The 18,295-nt window shown below is 43.4% G+C and overlaps 1 protein-coding gene across 1 annotated transcript in view; it reads left to right on the plus strand.

Moving 5' to 3' along the window:
• The first annotated feature begins 247 nt into the window (after positions 1-247).
• Positions 248-18,295, plus strand: part of TNFRSF21 (tumor necrosis factor receptor superfamily, member 21) — a 74,240-nt gene continuing 56,192 nt past the window's right edge. Inside the window, exon 1 of the mRNA XM_011960273.1 lies at positions 248-836. Coding sequence (XP_011815663.1) covers positions 741-836 — 96 coding nt within the window. The 5' untranslated portion in view covers positions 248-740. The remainder of the gene's footprint in view (positions 837-18,295) is intronic.

Raw genomic sequence — 18,295 nt, forward strand, 5'->3', positions numbered from 1 at the left:
GTGGTCTATTCACCATCGCTGTCTGATTTAGTCATCTTGTCCGAAACAATGGAAAGGCGTCTGCAGCTGAAATAATTTAGTTGGAATTATCTTGGAAAAAAGAAGTAAAGTTAGATTAGGGATGTAATGCTTTCTCAGCGCTTTCCCTGGGCCAACAGGCGAGTGCAATTCCCTCAGCGAACGCCAAGGGGCACCCTCTCCCTCCCCGCTGTACCTGGAACGCCTTCCTCTTTCCAACCGCACAAAGAGCCCGGCCTCCTCCCGGGTGACATCACAAAGGGCAGGTCCCCCACCCCTTCGGCGCCACCACGTGTGTCCCTGCGCCCGGTGGCCACCGACTCAGTCCTCGCCGGCCAGTCTGGGCAGCGGAGGAGGGTGGTTGGCAGTGGCTGGAAGCTTCGCTATGGGAAGTTGTTTCTTTGATCTCTCGCGCCCAGCCCTCCTCCCTGGTTCTCCACAGCCGCTGTCGGAGGACAGCACCCGGAGGCGCGGGCTGCAGTCGCGGTGGCTTCTCCCCGCCTGGGCGGCCGCGCCGCTGGGCAGGTGCTGAGCTCCCCTAGAGCCTCCCTTGCCGCCTCCCTCCTCTGCCCGGCTGCAGCAGTGCACATGGGGTGTTGGAGGTAGATGGGCTCCCGGCCCGGGAGGCGGCGGTGGATGCGGCGCTGGGCAGAAGCAGCCGCCGATTCCAGCTGCCGTGGGGCCGCGCGCCCCGGGCGCCCCTGCGAGTCCCCGGCTCAGCCATGGGGACCTCTGCGAGCAGCAGCACCGCCCTCGCCTCCTGCAGCCGCATCGCCTGCGGAGCCAGAGCCACGATGATCGCGGGCTCCCTTCTGCTGGTGAGCGCTTGCGGGGACCGGGGGTGGCGGCGGCGCCGGAGCAGAAAGAACGGCTCTTTGGGAGCCGGGCGGATCTCCGGGCCGCGGCTTCGGGAGGCGCGGGGCCCGGCCGACTGGGTTACGGGCACTGAGGGGTTTGCAAGGGAAGGCAACACACCGGAGGGCCTCGACTAGGTTATTTGGGGGAATCGCAGGGCTCAGCCGGGACTGGGGAATGAAGACGAATTGTTTTCCTTGCAGTCTGGCTTTGCTGGAGGAGGCGCTAGAGGTGGCCGCCCGGCTTCTGCGCATTTGAGGGCTTTTCCCCCTACTTGGCCTACCTCGAGCTCCCCACGCCCGCAGCCACAGCCCTCCACCCATCGGCCACTGCCCCTCTGCGTGGTGTGGGGCCGGGGCCTTGGTGTGGGGCTCCGAGGGCCGGCCGAGCCCGGCGCTTTGTTGCAGCTGCAATGTCATGTCGGGATGCTACCGCAGTGGAAGAGAGTGGTACCGGTGCGCGCCGGACACCGGAGACCTCAGGGTGCTACCTCGCGGTCCATTCCCAAGCAGGGCGCAAGCAGCCCCCTCCTCCATTCCTTTACCCTCTCTCTTCCCACTTGGCTTGGGTGGGGTCTCAGGTTCTGCATGCCGAAATATCACCCTTAGACCCACTCTCCGGCGCCTCCAAAGCGCCGGCTTCCAGCCAGCCAGCGCGCTGGCACTTGAATGGGGGGAGGGGAAAGGAGACGTGTGTAAAGGAAGATGAATTTTCTGCGGTCTTTCCGATCCCTCGTTTACCTGTGGCTAGGCAGGTGACCCTGCAGGGTGGTGCAGTCTCCCTCATCGCCCAAGCTGCATCCGCATCTCGGCTCAATCATCTTGACCAAAAACTTACCCTCAACTTCCCCCAAATTCCCTCCCTTTATTTCCAACTATTGGGGTGAAGGGGCAAGTTAGAAGGAAGAAAATTTGAGATCAAACCCTTGAGTTTCCCTTGCCTATCTTTTATCCCTGCAGGAAGGATGGAGATTCTTAGCTAAAAACCAAACAAAAACAAAAAACAAGAGCTTGTTTTCATGGCAGGGCTGTGTAAGGGAAAAGCAGGCTTGCTGTCTCCTTCCCCAAAAGGGCTTAACGCCTGGCCAGCCAAGAACTGCTTAGATCTCAGGGCATTGCAGTTGCTATGGCCTGGGAATTCATCCTACAGACACTCTGGTTCCTTCTGTGTGTGTTTTAAGAGGAAGAGAGAGACTAAAGAAAAGTTTGTTACTGTTAGCATTTATAATGAAGCAAGTCACAGTCTCCCTTCAGAAACTCTTTTCTGCCCATTTACTAATGGCATGGCCAAGGTTTATATCTTTGAAACGAGTGTGGGTGGTGGATGGTAAGCAGTAGTGGGGGAGTCTCTTGGGACAATGAACCTGAATGGACAGTCTTGCTGTGGAGAGAAACACGTCTAGGTCCATGGGAACACTGATCCTAGTTCAGTGGAGTGAGAATTATCATCGGTTCCTTTTTCACGGCCTTAGATCCACTACTAACCACTACTATGTTTCAGGTGCTTCCAACACATCTGATTATTATATGCCTCATAGAGTCCATTCCCAGATTAAATCTTAAGTCATTGTGCAATACTCCGTTTATTTTACCTTTTAGCATGAGGTAGGTAATTAAACAAAGGTCTTGATGTAATCAAACGGTAGGTTGCTTTAACTGAGAAAGGGCCCAGCTCCTTTTTTTGAATCATCAGGCTAGGCGCCCTGGCTCACGCCTGTAAACCCAGCATTTTGGGAGGCCAAGGTGGGAGGATTGCTTGAGTTCAGGAGTTCGAGATTTGCCTGGGCAACATAGTGAGACCCCATCTCTACAAGAAGTCAGGTGGGTGTGGTAGTGGTGTACCCCTGTATGCCCAGCTTCTCAGGAGGCTGAGGTGGGAGGATGGCTTGAACCTAGGATGTTGAGGCTGCAGTGAGCTGCGATCATGCCATGGCACTCCAGCCTGAGTTACAAAGTGAGACCTTGTCTCAAAAACCAAAATAAAAAATAAGTCATCAAACTCAACCTATCCTAAAAATTTTGCACTGGATTTGCAGCGAAAGACCTGACAATTTAAGTTTGGCTGCTTTGAAAAAAATAAAATTTATAATGGGGATTAGGAGCAGTCTCAAGATGATAACCAATACAGGATTCCTTATTCTTCTGCTAGCTATGCTAAAAAGACTTCAGTTAAATTCATAGAATGGCATGAGGTTGAGCCCTTCATCCTGAAGGGTGACTGGAGGGTGTGCCAGGAATCAGCAGAGACTATGTTATAATCCCCATCCAGGGTGGGGAGGAAATGCCTTTTGTCTTTCACATTCTTACTCTGCATGCCCAAGTCCACAGGACAGACTTTGTTAATGTGTAAAATGAAGATCTCATGATACTGTTCCAAGAAGTATTTATCCCAATGGGATCGTTGGCCATGTGAACATGATGGACACCAGGTACTGGAGCCTGGGTACACATGGCAGGGTACTGAGAACACTACTGGGGGAGGTGGGCAAGTTAGTGGCATGCCCACATATTGCAGTTAGATTAAAAAAGCAATAATCTAAATAAAGTGTTCTGTTTATTATGTCTTCTAATGCTCTTCTTTCAAATATGTCCGTTTTTGTGTGACAATATTTATTGTCGTCATTTTTGTGTTGCGACTTTTTGTTTGTCATGACTGGCTAACTGCATGAAAGATAGCTTACTGTAAGCTTATAAAAATACAAATATGTATGCACACAATGTGATATAATATATAAACACACATATATAGCAATTGTATATGTATGGAGAGAGCAATTGCTACATGCCAGGTGCTTTGTATATGATATCTCACTTGTTCATAGCATCTTTGTGAAGCAGGTGATATTATCCCCATTTTATAGTTGAGAAAATGGAAGCTCCTGGAATTTCATTAGTTTGTCCCAGGCAACACGGCTTGCACGTGATATTGCTGGGGCCAGAACTCAGGACTGCCTGGCTCTTCAGCTCATGTCCTCCTTTAGCCCTGTGCTACACTGCGTGTTTCACAAGTCCAAATTGCTTGGTAATAAAATGTAACAACAGAGAAGTTGTTGTTGGGGAACAGTTAAGAGGGCGGTTTGGTTCATTACAGAACATGAATGAGAATTACAGGAATGCTTTTGGAAGGAAGTAGTCTTGTTGCTTGCACTTCTACTTCTGATGAGTGTCTGCATGATAATAGGAAGTAAAACATACACTGAAAGACAAGAGCTGGGTTCAAAAGTCTGGGGCTCAGGTGGACAAAACGTTCTTGTTGCTCAACACCCAGTGAGTCTAATGTGCATGGATGTGCTTTGTCTTCAGAATCTAAGATTACCTTCCACCATCTTGACTTTACCAATTGTACTTTCCTGCCGGAGACACTCACCCTTGCTATATCATATCTCTGTAAGGCAGAGACAAGACCTTTAGGTTTGTTCCACTGATAAGGAATGCTCTAGAATGGCTTGCCTAGCATGACAATACATAGTCAGAGACGCCTCTTGCCCTCAGGGAGCTCGCTTTAACTGCATAGATAGGATGTTTGCAGTGAGGCAGTCAGAAGAGAAGGGAGCCATAACTGGTAAGGGTATCAGGTGTGAAGTTCTAGAAAACACTCTTGTGCAAGCATTATGAATTCCAGATAGAGGACTATTTGCTGTTATAGCCTGTCTAGCTGTGTGTTTGCCTAGAAAGTGCCAAGTAATAGTGTTTTTCTGTTACTGAAACCAGACATGTAGCTTAGTGCTACCTCCTGATCTTCATTTATCAAAGTACATTACCTGGCACATTGGCAATTCACTTTGACTGTTTGGGCAGGCATGGAGTGGTCTGGTGGGGGCTGAAGTTCTGAATCACGTCAAGACTTGCTGGCAAATTCAAGCAGAACTTTAAATTAGAGCTGATATTATATCCAAAAGATTTCCTCTCTCCTATATATCTTAGCTCTACAATCCTAGAATGAGAAAGCTGGAAGGGAGCATAAAAAATACTGATTTAACACCCTATATTTTTTGGTTGAGAGAAAAAAAAATATTCTATTGGGGAAGTGACTCATTTTTCATGTTTACGAATGAACCTGCATGGAGCACCCTTTCTAAGCGAGGCACTACCCTGGGCAGTGGGAACCCAGGGATGAACTGGGGTTTGGATCTTGCCATGAAGGTACAATTTATATGGTATATAAAATGAACATGGCCATCACCAGTGCTGGTTGGGTTTTACTTGCTCATATGGAATCAGTGGATGAAGGTACTGTACTTACCGTAATACACAAGATATGATTGATGTTAAAATCTTTAAAATACCTGAAGTAACTTTGGCTGTTAGTCTGAGAATCAGAGGAAAAAAAAAAACAAAAAAAACCACTTTCAGATCTGAGAATGACATACATTAGCCTCGGTAGAGAAAGCCACTTCTAATCAGAGGAATGGGGAGTGCAAAACCTGTGCTGGAATGCAGGAGTCCTGACCGACCCCATGAGTTATCATTACATTCAAAATGTGTATAACAGAGTTGAGCGCTCTCATCTGAACTGTTTCTGAAGACACGTGTTTGAATCTTCTTCAAGTCCAGTCCAAAACAAACAAACCTCTAGTGTAAATAAACTACACAAGTAAATCAAATCAGCAATAAAAAAAGTTCCTTGTAAATGGGATTCAAGGACTACCTTAAGTTGGGAAGGAAAAAAAGGGAGACTTGAAAGGGCATATATCCACCTAATGCCCGCTTGACATGTTTTAGTGTGGCTAAATGTTGGCCAAGTCTATCAAGCAGGATATGGTAAGCACAGTTAATGCTGTATTTTCTGGGGCAGTTTGCAGACAGTCCTTTTCTCCGGGTATGCTCTCATTGGGTCGGAACAAATAGGTGTGAGCTTCTGGGCTGGCTCTGGCAGATGGTCTTTGTCCTTTCTGCATTGTAGACCAGAATGTGGAGACATCACACTTTCACTTTTCAGGCAACTATATCCACAAAGATGAGAGGTGAAGCCTCTTTGGAGGCTGCATAGACAGTTTACAAATTAATTTTGTGCTCAGCTGGTCCTTCATAAAGCATGTAAACTCTAGTTGCCTTAAATAAACATGTCTTTTTTTTTTTGGTTTGGTTTTTGGTGACACAAAATGGTCAGGTGCATTATCGGACCATTACTCTTCAGGGGCTGGTATGAATTGAGTGACTTTTCCTCATGCTTATTTTCCAGCAAGCACTAATATTCTGTTGGCTTTCTTTCTCCCCAAGCATGCCTGGCAAATTCCGGTGATACCAGGTCAGGAGCAACTTCTTGGAAAACTCAGGGGCTTCTTTTCTGTGACAGGAAGAGCCCAGGTTATCTCTGAGCTTTGGGCTTGTGTCCAGTGATCACTTGGAGCTGACTCAGTGTGGACCATTAGACAAAGATATGTCTGTTTGACAGAATGACAATAGGAGCCATAATAGGAATCAATTTGGTCCCCAAAGTTGGATCCTCATTTAGCATTAGCAGAAGGCTGGGTTTTGTGGCTGTAGCAGCAACAGCTGCTGAGCTTTGATTATTTAGGATGGGGCAAGATCATGAATAAATATTGGCCTTGCCCCAGTGTTTGTGTTTGTCAAATACCAAAAAATAAAATAGGAATCCTAAATTGGCTTGCACGCTGCCACCTGGCTTTCTTACCACCTTCATTTCTAGCCTGAATCCAAGAGGGGAGGAGCTTAGGCAGAGGTTATAACCTGAGAGGAACCTGGCAGATATCAGTGAGTACAGGCAGGACTGAGGGCTATCTAGAGGTGGGGTTCACTGATATTTAGGCTGCTGACTCAAAGCAATAGTGAGCAATAGTGATCTCAGTGAGATCAGTGGGCAATAGCAATCTCACTGTTCTTGAGAGGTGTTAAAAGCCACCAGAAGATTTTCTTGTCAGTATCCTGGCTTTGAGATGACAGATGTGTGGGGTGGTGGGAAAGTTGCACTCAGAGAGATCTCAGGCAGGTGTGGGGCTGAGCAGGGTGTGGGTGGGAATCAGGACGTTGCCCTGTGGCTTCATATTTAAAAATTATACCTAAGACTTTGTGCTAAACAAAAATAAAAACAAGAAAAGTAACGGGGGGCACTTAGTAAGCTAAGTCATAGCAAGGCTCATTATCTAATCTTTATATACTTTTCTATTTGTTCCGCTGCTCTCAATACTGCTGTGTGGCTCTGTTGCTTGGCTCCCTTGCAAATCTATCTGTTTTGGGAAAAGGAGCATGAGCTTAATGGATTTAGGAGAGAGGAGAGGAGTGAGTCCATGAGTCCTGGAATCAAATGAGAGCAGCTGTGAATTCAATAGGGCTTCAGCTCTGAGAGCCCAGAGGGGAGGAATAAGCAAGTGGGTGTTCATATTAATCATTAGTATTACTATCACTTATTTATTGAGTACTTATCTTTGACATTGTGTTGAATACCTTCTACAAATGATCTCAATACATCTGACAAGTCTATGAGGTAGTAGCATTAGCCCCATTTTACAGATAAGCGAATGGAGTTTGAAAAATCTTATGGTCATGCAGTTGGCAACTGCAGGAGAGAGGATTTAAATCTAGGTCAGTGTGGCTTTGTGCACACTGCTTTTTCTGAAAGTTGTTGGTAGGAGAGAGGTCACCTTAATTTACCAGAATTTTGTTTTCTGTAAAGAGAATGACTTTACCCTAGAGTTGAACATTCTCTTTCCAGAAATTTAATGAGCAATTCTGCTCCATGATGGTACTTGGAAGTTTAACTAAAACTGCTGGTCATAAAGTGAGAGCAACGATTGAAAGGGGAGGGTATGCAGTCATTGGTAAGCTTTTTCCAGCATTTTCCTATGGTGTGACTCTGACGGGCAATGGTGCCGTGGCTAAGATGGAAAGATACTCCTGTAAATTGAAATGTTATAAATAGGGAATGAATGCTTTGCTTTCCTGCTACTTGGGTCATTTTGAAAAATATTTGTTTAGTGAGTAACGGTGTGACATGGGTTCTGCTTAGCAATGTAGTTTCAACTCACTTATCCTGAGAACTTGAGGACCTTTTAGGGTTTTCTTTGCTGCCAGCCTAGTTATTTGTATAGAATAAGTGCGCGGGCTTGTACCATCTGTTATTAGTATTTCCTTTTTTCACTTTTCATTTCAGGTCTCTTAGAAACCGGTTTAACTCCATGATTTGAGGGGTGTCAGAGGTCATGTGTTTGTGTGTGGCTTATCATACTGACTGGTAGCACTCGCTTAAGTAAGCTTTTAAACATCGCTTTGTAGGTTGTAGAGACTGAGTAAACTAGGAAAAGGTAAAGGGTGAGAGGAAATTATTTAATCATTTGTCCTGGAAAACAGGTTGGAATTCTGGTCTCCCAAATAACCTTTGGGACAAGACCATTGTTTGATTTCATCCTATATATGGCCAGGTCAGCTTACCCAGGATGAGGAGAGGTGGGAGTGTTGGGAAGGAAGAAAGAGATTCCAAGGCAAATGGTAACAGGTCCCCAGAATAATTTAGCTGGATATTTTTGTTAATCCGTTTTGTGATGCTATAAAGGAATATACAAGACTGGGTCATTTATAAAGAAAAGAAGTTTATTTCACTCATGGTTCTCTGCAGGCTGTACAAGAAGCATGGAGTTAGCATCTGGTTGGCTTCTGGTAAGACCTCAGGAAGCTTTTAGTCATGGCAGAAGGGAAGGGCCGCTGGTGTGTCACATGGTGAGAGAGGGAGCAGAAGAGTGGGAAGGAAGTGCTAGGCTCTTTAAACAACCAGGTCTGGTAGGAATTTAAAGAACTCAGTTATCACCAATGGGACAATGCTAAGCCATTCATGACAGATCCACCTCATGACCCAAACATCTGCCGTAACACTCCCTCCAACATTGGGGATCACATGTCAACATGAGATTTGGAGAGGATGTACATCCTAACTATATCATGATTCAGTCTTTGCTGTTCCTTTATGTGTAGAAGTCCATGACTCCACTCTCCTCTTGGGTTTAAACCTTGCTGACCTGGTCAAGGAAAAATAACAAAATAGACAAGGTTTGTATGTGTTTCCTCATTTGAAAAGCTCAGGGCTAATACTGTTTTTCAGCTTCTCAAAGATAATATGCTCTTCATCTTTGTGTTTCTGGCTCAATGTCCTGACACATAGCAGTTAAGCAATAAATGATTAATGAATTTCAGAAGGATCTTGATTTAAACTAACTGTTCATTCATTCTAGACAATTTAGAGGTTAGTTGGAGCTAGAATTACATCTCAGTCCTTTGAACTACAACTGAAGAATAGTTGACTTATTAAGAAAGAACAATTTAAACTTATGTAAGTTGGCAGACTAGAAGAACCTACTGGGTGTAGAATTCTCTTTATGTGTCATTTCAATTCAATTCCCTTTGTTTACAGTATTTATGTATAGTTAAAACTAATGTGTATGTACCTGCTTGTGTTCTGCTTTTCTTAGTGTAGGTATTTTCTGTTATCTTAGAGAGATATATTTTTATATGTTATCCATTTAATAAAATTTATGGGGCATCTATTAAATGTCAAGCATTGCTAGACTTTGGGTATATGATAGTGAAAGGCTATTCATGGGCTTTCTTTCTTGGATGCCATAAAAGCAGTGATGCTTAATAAGAACAAGCCATTTAAAGAACAGAAGGAAGAATATGCCAGGAGGAAGGACGGTATGTGGGATGGCCCAGAGGGAGGAAAGAGCCTACATGTTCAGAGAATAGAAAGAAGATTACGGTGGTTGGTGCTCAGTGAATGGGGACAATGGATCGAGCTTGAAAAGGCAGGCAGAGGCAAAATCACACAAGATCCTTTAAGGGATCACGACATCACACAGAGTGCAGTGGGAAGCAGGGTAATAATATGACTTGAATGCAATTAAAAAAAAAACTCACTGGCAGCTCTGTGGAGAATGAATTAGAGAAGGGGAGCATAGAAGCTGGAGGCCGGTTAGCACTTTTTACAGTAATTCAAGGCAGAGATGATGGTGCTGGGGCAGTGACAATGAAGATGGGGATTACTAGATAGAAATTTTGGAGAGATTTGCTGATGGCGAGATAGGAAGGAGCAGGTGATATTGAAACAAAGCAGTGATCAAGGCTGATTCCTAGGTTCCCACATTGAGCAGTCTATGGTGGTCTGATTACTTTGAAAGGGAAGGCTTGGGGAGCAGTGGGTGAAACTGAGAGGCCTTAAGTTTGGATGCATATTGAATAAGTTTGAGGTGCCTGTGATTCACTCATTTCAAGCCTTTATGGCTGCCACTTTTTAATAGCTCTATCCCCTCCAGTTGGCACTGTGTTGAGCCATTCTACGGTTGTTGGATGCTTGGCTTGCTGTCTCTTTGGTCTTCCACTACAAGCAGCACTAATGAAGTTGTCTCTGTATAAACCAATGGCTCTTTTTCCTTTTTGGTTTTTCCCCAAGCTGTGTTCCTCAAAGTGGAATTGCTGGGTCAAAGGAAATGAATGAACAGTTTTATGGCTTTTGCTGCACATCGCCAGACTGTAGTCCAGAAGAACTGAATTAATTTAGAATGCCACCAGCCACCTATAAATGTGCTTTCTAGCCCACAAGACTGCCAGTATTGGAGTTTATAACTATAATTTATTGACACTGCTTTAATTATAGATATATGAGGGTCCTTGGTTGTGCAAATTTGAATTTCAATAGCTCCTAGGGATATCAGACATTTATCCATAGGATGATCACCTTTGTAATTATGTACTCATGTAGCCCTCTGTCGTAATGATTGAGTAGGAGTTATGTTAGCCACATTTGCATGAATTCTTTATATACATTTTTAGTTTTATAAGCTTTTATTAGCAGTGTATGTCATATTTCTACATTCTACTTTTAATATTCTTATATTTAATAACATAAAAGTGAGATTTATGTTTTTATTATTGAGATAGAGTCTTATTCTGTCCCCCAGGCTGGAGTGAAGGTGGCACGATCTCGGCTCACTGCAACCTCTTCCTCCCGGGTTCAAGCGATTTTCCTGCCTCAGCCTCCTGAGTAGCTGAGATTACAGCGTGCACCACCCTGCCTGACTAATTTTTGTATTTTTGGTAGAGGCAGAGTTTCACATGTTGGCCATGTTGGCTGGTCTCAAACTCCTGACCTCAAGTGATCCTCCTGCCTCAGCCTCCCAAAGTGCTGGGATTACAGGTGTGAGCCACCGCACCCAGCTGAGACTTATATTTTTAAACCTTTTTCTTTGTTTGTGTCTGAAAATATTTTGTGTCTGAGAATATTTTCATTTTATTGGTGCTGTTCATTTTAACAGAAATTGATCTCTTTGCAGGTGCAATGAACTATTCTGATAACTTTGAATTTTCTATGTGATGTTTTAAATGTTAGGTTTGTTGACTTTTTGGACTTTAGTGTCATATTTGTGGTAAGAACTACATTAGTATGTTCTGCAAGACAGTAATACTCATTGCATGAGGAAAGGGTTTTATGGTCAACTATGTTTAGGGAGTGCTAGGTTCAACTAAGTCACCATTTCTGGCAGCTCTCCTGCAGGGCCTGCTGGCGCCATCAATAGGTTAATATTAACTGTGCCTTTCTGAGAGAAGGCTCTAATCAGGAGCACTTTCTAAAGTTTTAGGCCAGGGGCTGGTAAACTTTGTCTGTGAAGGACCAGATAATATATATTTGCAGCTTTATGGGCCATGTGATTTCTGCTCTAACTACTTAATTCTGTGATTGAATGGTGAGAGCAGCCCTAGGCAATACCTAAGAGATTGGGTGTGGCTGTGTTCCAATAAAGTTTTATTTGTGGACACTACAATTTGATTGTCATATCATTGTTATATGTCACAAAATATGATTATTTGTTGGATTTTTAAAACACTATTTAAAATGTAAAAACCAATCTTAGATTGTGAGCAGAAACAGGCAGGTACTGGAGCTTACTCACTCTTTTAAAATTTTTATTTATTTATTTTAATTTGGGACAGGGTCTTGCTCTGTCACCTAGGCTGGAGTTCAGTGGTGTGATCACAGCTCACTGTAGCCTCAACCTCCTGGGCTCGAGTGATCCTCCTACCTCACTCAGCTTCCTGAGTAGCTGGAACACCACCATACCTGGCTTTTTTTTTTTTTTTTTTAATTTTTTGTAGTGACGGGGTCTCCCTGTGTTGCCAGACTGGTCTCAAGCTCCTGGGTTAAAGCGATCCTCTCCCCTTGCCCTCCCATGCTCACTCTTTTTTAAGACCATAGAATCATTAATATCGCATGGGACTAGATCAGGGAAACTCACTGTGGGAAATGCTTACTTAAATTCTTCTCCAGTTATCTAAAGTACTTATTAACAGTAAATCCTTTCTGCTCTCTTGTGTTTTCTCATTTGCTGTATACCAAGTTTTTATTGTAAATGTTTTGAAAATGCTAGTGGACCCATGTTTCTCTTTTAACTCTTTGCTGTGCAGTCTGTATTTTTTGTTTTGTTACTTGCTCTTAGTCCGGGATGGTTTGTTTCAGGATTATAGCTTTTAAAAATCTGAAGTCTTTGATACACTTCTCAGGAATTGAATACTTGCATTTTAATTGGGGTGTTTTAAAAGATTGTCTTGGCCAGGTGCAGTGGCTTACATCTGTGATCCAGCACTTTGGGAGACCGAGGCAGGCGGATCACTTGAGGTCAGGAGTTCAAGACCAGCCTGGTCAATATGGTGAAGTCCCATCTCTACTAAAAATGCAAACATTAGCTGGGCATGGTGGCACACGCCTGTAATCCCGGCTACTGAGGAGGCTGAGGCAGGAAAATTGCGTGATCCCAGGAGGGAGAAGTTGCAGTGAGCCCAGATCGTGTCATTGCAATCCAGCCTGGGTGACAGAGTGAGACTCTGTCTCAAAAAACTCAAAAAAAAATAAAATAAAATAAAATAAAAAGAGAAAGGATTTTCCATCACTGGTTAGAAAATTTGAAAAATAAAAGTAAAAAACTAAAAGATTGTTAAAATATAGTACATCGTTAAGTTGGCGGGATTGATAATTAAAATAACATTTATGGAATGCTTACTATGTATCAGACACGTTTTGCCTGCTTTATCTGTATTAACAATTCTCAAAACAGTCTTTGAAGAGTAGGTATTGCTAATTAACTCCTTTATACTAATGAGGAAGCAGAGACACGGAAGTGAGTCATTTGCCAAGACCACCCAGAATTAAGAATAAAAAAATCCAACATGCTTTTCTACTCGCACACAAGGCTAAATACAACACCTTTGACACCAAATTCTCCAGCAGACACCAATTGAGTGCCCTCTAATTCAATTGAGTTCTGACCTGTCTACCTGGAGGTAGGGTCGGATCCCACAGTTTAAAGACTCAGTCCCAGGGGACTGCCCCCAACATCTGATGTCAAGCACAAGCCGCAGATTATTTTGCCTGTGCTTTGGCCTGACCAGCTGTAAATCAAGGTTCCCACAAACCCTTCCTCAGGTTTGATTAATGTGCTAGAGCGGCTCACAGAACTCAGGGAAACACTTTACTTACTCAGCCTCCTGAGTAGCTGGGACCACAGGCATGTACCACCACGCCCAACTCCAGTTTCTTAATAAAGGATACAAATGAACAGCCAGATGGAGGAAATGCGTAGGGCAAGGTGTGTGGGAAGGGGCATGGAGCTTTCATGCCCTCTCTGGGTGCGCCATCCTCCAGGAATCTCCAGGTGTTCAGCTGTTCAGAAGCTCTCCAAACCCCAGTCCTTTTGGGCTTTTATGGAGACTTCATTACTTAGACATGATTGATTGTATCACTAGTCTTTGGTGATCAGCTCAACCTTCAGTCCTTCTCCCCTTCCCTGAGGCTGGAGGTGGAGTTGAAAGTCCCAACCCTTCAATCATACCTTGGTCTTTCTTATGACCAGCCCCTATCCTGAAGCTACTTAGCAGCCCCCAGCCACCAATCGTCTCATTAGCATACAAAAGACACTATTATGACTGGAGATTTTAAGGTTTTAGGAGTTGTGCACCAGAAACCAGGGACAGAGACCAAATATATAGTTATTAGATCACACTATCACACCTAGCTAGTACCTGGTAGATCTGGGCTGCTCAGCACGCTATAGGCTAAAATATTAATAGGTTTTGTTTATGTGTGCTTTTATGCTGGAGTTGCTGCACTGGCTGGAGTCATTGGTTTTGCCTTGGTTCATATGCTTTTCTTTAAATCCTTAGTGAGCACAGAGTAACATTCCTTCTGCATCTTTCCTCCTGTCTTGCATGAAATGCCAATTCATTTACTACTTAGTGACTAAATAAATGGGTAGCCTACTCTTGGCTTCTTCATGTATGCAGAAGTCTTAGAAATAGTTATTTCTAAGGACACGGAAGGAGATGAGGTTCTGTGGCCCCAGGATTGAGTGCTGCTGAGTGTACACTCTCCTGCATTGCAGGTTCCAGGGAAAACAGCACCTGGGTTAAGTCTCGCATGGCTTTTCCTCTTTCCAGTGTCCCCTGAGCCTGCCTCCTTCCAGTCCTGCAGTCAGCACATTCTAGCCTTGGCATCCTCTATATTCGCCAGCTTTAAAAACGGTCCCTGCTTTTGTCTTAGCAACAGAAGACTTTTTTTTAAATCAGAGAGGATAGTAGCAAATGCAAGAGTTGACCAAATGTATATAACGTAACTGGGAACAGTTCTGTCTGGGATTTGTGGAAGCTCTGTCCTTGAAGCCTTCCTCTTTGAGCGTTCCTTTTCCCCCACTTCAAATCTACAGAATTCTAAGCAGCCAGTGTCTTGATATTACACATTTAATATGATGCTCAAAATAAAATGATCAGAAATTCTGAAAGGTCTAGCTCTGCCTGGCTTTTGCCTTTTGATCATCTGTTATCATGTTTTAGATTCACCATCTCAGGAATAACTTGGTTGCATTATCGTCTCTATGGTAACAGGTTTCCTCTTCAAAATATTAGTTTTATGCAGCATTAAAAAAATTCTACAACAAACTCATAGGCAGTCTCTCTGCCTGTCCTTTATGAATAGAAAAAAAGTGTATCGCTGCCTTGACTTTGCTCATTTTCCACTAAAAATTATTAGAGTTTGATAGGGAACAAGAATGACAAAAATATATTGTAACCATCAGCTGTGAGGAATCTTTTGTTTGTTTGAAGGATGAGGTCATGGAGTAAGAATTGTTAAAGAATAAATAGGCATCAACATTCTGACATGTCTTTGCAGATCTGGGTGCTTCCTGTCCTTAGTCAGGCCCATCTCTGTGTCCTAGAATAGAAGTGACAACAGGAGACGTGTGATGTGGCTCACCAGGGTGAATGCTGAGACCCAGGGAGTCTTTACAGTTGGTTATTTAGAGCTACCTCTTCCCTTTTTTGAAATTTGTGTTGTTCTGGATTTACCTTGTAATCAGTCATTCAATAGGCATTTTATAGTGCTCATAAATCCTGTACAGTTTGGAATGGCACACTGATATTTACCTCATGTATCCATTGTTGGTGAAATAAATGTCTTGGATAAATGAAATTTTCCAAAAAACTAAAGTTTAAACTAGGATAGAGCATAGATAACTTCGAGAGGATAACCTTATTATGCTGTTTGTAATTCTAATCACCAAGTTAGTATCACCTTTTGTGAAGAAATAAGAGGGGAGGCTGGGTCCAGTGGCTCATGCCTATAATTCCAGCACTTTCGGGGACTGAGGTGGCAGGAATGCTTGAGGCCAGGAGTTTGAGATCAGCCTGAGCAACATAGTGAGACCCCCTGGCCCCCCTCAAAAATGAGGAGGGAATATTTTAACTCTTTGATACATTTGCTTGTCACCTTAAGTACCCTGCAGAGTGTAATTCCTGTAAGCCATTTGTCGTTCTGTTAAAACAGAGTGATGTCCTCAGGGTCTTTGGAGATGAAATGAAGTATCTGTCCTTGTACTGAAGGGTATAAGGCCAGACTGCTTTATCTCTTGAGTTATTGTGGCTACATTGTGGAGGCTTTGGGTTTTCTCCTGCTTGCTTTTAAACCTGCACTCGGCCGGGCATGTTGGCTCACGCCTGTAATCCCAGCACTTTGGGAGGCCGAGGGAGGCGGATCACGAGGTCAGGAGATGGAGACCATCCTAGCCAACATGGGGAAACCCCGTCTCTACTAAAATACAAAAAATTAGCTCGGCGTGGTGGCGGGCGCCTGGAGTCCCAGCTACTCGGGAGTTTGAGGCAGGGGAATAGCTTGAACCCACAAGTCTCTGTCTCAAAACAACAACAACAACAACAATTAAAAAAACCTGCACTCATCTTTAGCAACCTCCTCTACCACCACTTCTAATATGCTGGTTCTAATTATTTATGGTCTGTAAGTCCATTCATTCATTTATTCAACTAACACTTGTCAGATGTTACCATGAGTCGGGTCCTTGAGGGCATGGATAGCACCAGTAAATGAAATACACTTGATCCTTGTCCACATGGAGCTTGTGATCCATAGGGGAAGACATGCTAAACAGAAAAATGGGTAAGTACAAAATTGTGGTAGCCATACTGGGGGAAAAAATGGGAATGAGGGGATCTTGTGAAACTTGTTTTTATTAGTAGAGAGGTGGTCGGGGTGGCATTCCAGAGAAAGTCCTATCTTTGTTAAAGACTTTGCCTTTCATCCTAAGTCATGTGGGAAGTGATTGAGAGTTTTAAGCAGGGGATGAAAGGATGAGATTTGGTGTGTGAGTTGGAGTGGGTGTCAAGAAAGGAAGCCAAGATCTCAGTACTCATTGCTAAACTCTCAGAGGTCTGACGATTCCTGTGAGTGAACTTCTGCTCTCTGTATTTTTTGACATTTCTTTTGACTGCCCTGTGCAGGTGCTGACAGACTTTCTCTATAAAGGGCTGGATAGTATATTATGCAGCATATAGTATATATGGTGTATTCTGTAAAGGACTGGATAATATTTTAAGTTTGCAGGACATAAGGTATCTTTTGGAACTATTCAACTCTGCCACTGTAGTATGAAAGCAGCCATAGTCAATACCTACATAAATGGCTGAATTCCAATAAACGTGTTTATAAGAACAATTGGCCTGTGGGATTTAGTTTGCTGACCCCTGGCTTGGAGAACGCTTTGCTTCTTATTCCCATGATCTTCATTATTGAGGTAGTTGTGCAAGGGAGGAAATGCAATCTATGTGGTCGTCCCTGGCCTTGAGCTGCTTGTAATCATTATGGGAAGATAAGTATATACACTTACGTGGCCATCAGCAAACATCACAAGACAATATATAATTAGGCACCAATATGATGAACAGAAACAGGAAATGTGATGAAGAGTTCATTCATCTGCTTGGAATCTGGGTGTCTAGGAATAATTTTAAAGGCTTTACAGGGAAGGTGGAACTTGACAGAAATAATTGTAAACACTTAGAGGGTTAGAGGTGAATACAACCTAGTCCAACTTGCAAATTTTAGTGATGCAGTGTTAGAAGATGAACAAAAGCAAACCACAGAACACTATGTATCGACAGTCCCCTTGGATATGTAAGACAAAACAAAACAAAAATCAATGGGAACAGCCAATTTAAGGTATGCATGCATGTGCGTATGTATTATGTGTAAATGCTCAGAAAAGGGTCTGGAAAGATGTGCACCAAAATTAACAGTGAGTCTCTCTGGAAATGAGTGGATTTGAGCAGAGACTTAAATGTTTTACTTTATAGTTCCTAATTGTTAGAATTATTACATGAATGTTTATTTTCATCATAAAAATATTAATTAATACAGGGCAATATTAAAACAATTAAAAGTGCCAGATTGGTTAAGAGGCTGAGAGAGTGGTGCTGAGAGTGCGATTGGGCTGTCTCCAAAATGTGTCTCAGAACCAGAGATTAGAGCCCTTAGTTCAGGGTATCCACAACTTGGATGGGCATCAGAATCACTTGGAAAGCTTAAAAAGAAAATGAACCAAAGCTAAAACCAAATAAATTCCTGGCCCCATTGCAGACTTGCAGTGATCTCAGATGATGGGGCTGGGATGTGATTTTTTTTAAAAAGCTTCCCAGGTAATTTTGATGCTACCTTTGAGACCCGAGGCTTTGGTGAGCCTCTGATCTAGTTTATCCAACTCTGTACAAATGAAGGAATTAAGGATCTTGACCAGGTAGGACTCAACCTCAGATCTTTTGGCTCCCACTCTCTTGTACTTTTCAATGACTGCATCCCCTAATTCAGGTGTTTTCCTAGCATTGGCTTTGGGTGGCATCTCAACTTGTTGTCGTGTTATACGGAAAACATTCTTAAATGCCACTTTTGAATGGGGTCCACCTCATCCCCATTTCCCATTGCTTCACTCCCAGATCATCATTGGGAATAATTTCTGCAGTGTTTTAATTTTCTTAGAAATCAGAGGGTTGCCACCAGGCTAGTGGGAAAAGCCCAGTTTTAGATCATGAGTTGACTAAAAGGCCTTAGGAAAATGGCTTTTCTCAGGTGCCATCTGAGTCTCTAT

The sequence above is a fragment of the Colobus angolensis genome, unplaced genomic scaffold (genome assembly GCF_000951035.1).
Source record: "Colobus angolensis palliatus isolate OR3802 unplaced genomic scaffold, Cang.pa_1.0 Scaffold51, whole genome shotgun sequence".
In the NCBI taxonomy this organism is placed as follows: domain Eukaryota; kingdom Metazoa; phylum Chordata; class Mammalia; order Primates; family Cercopithecidae; genus Colobus; species Colobus angolensis.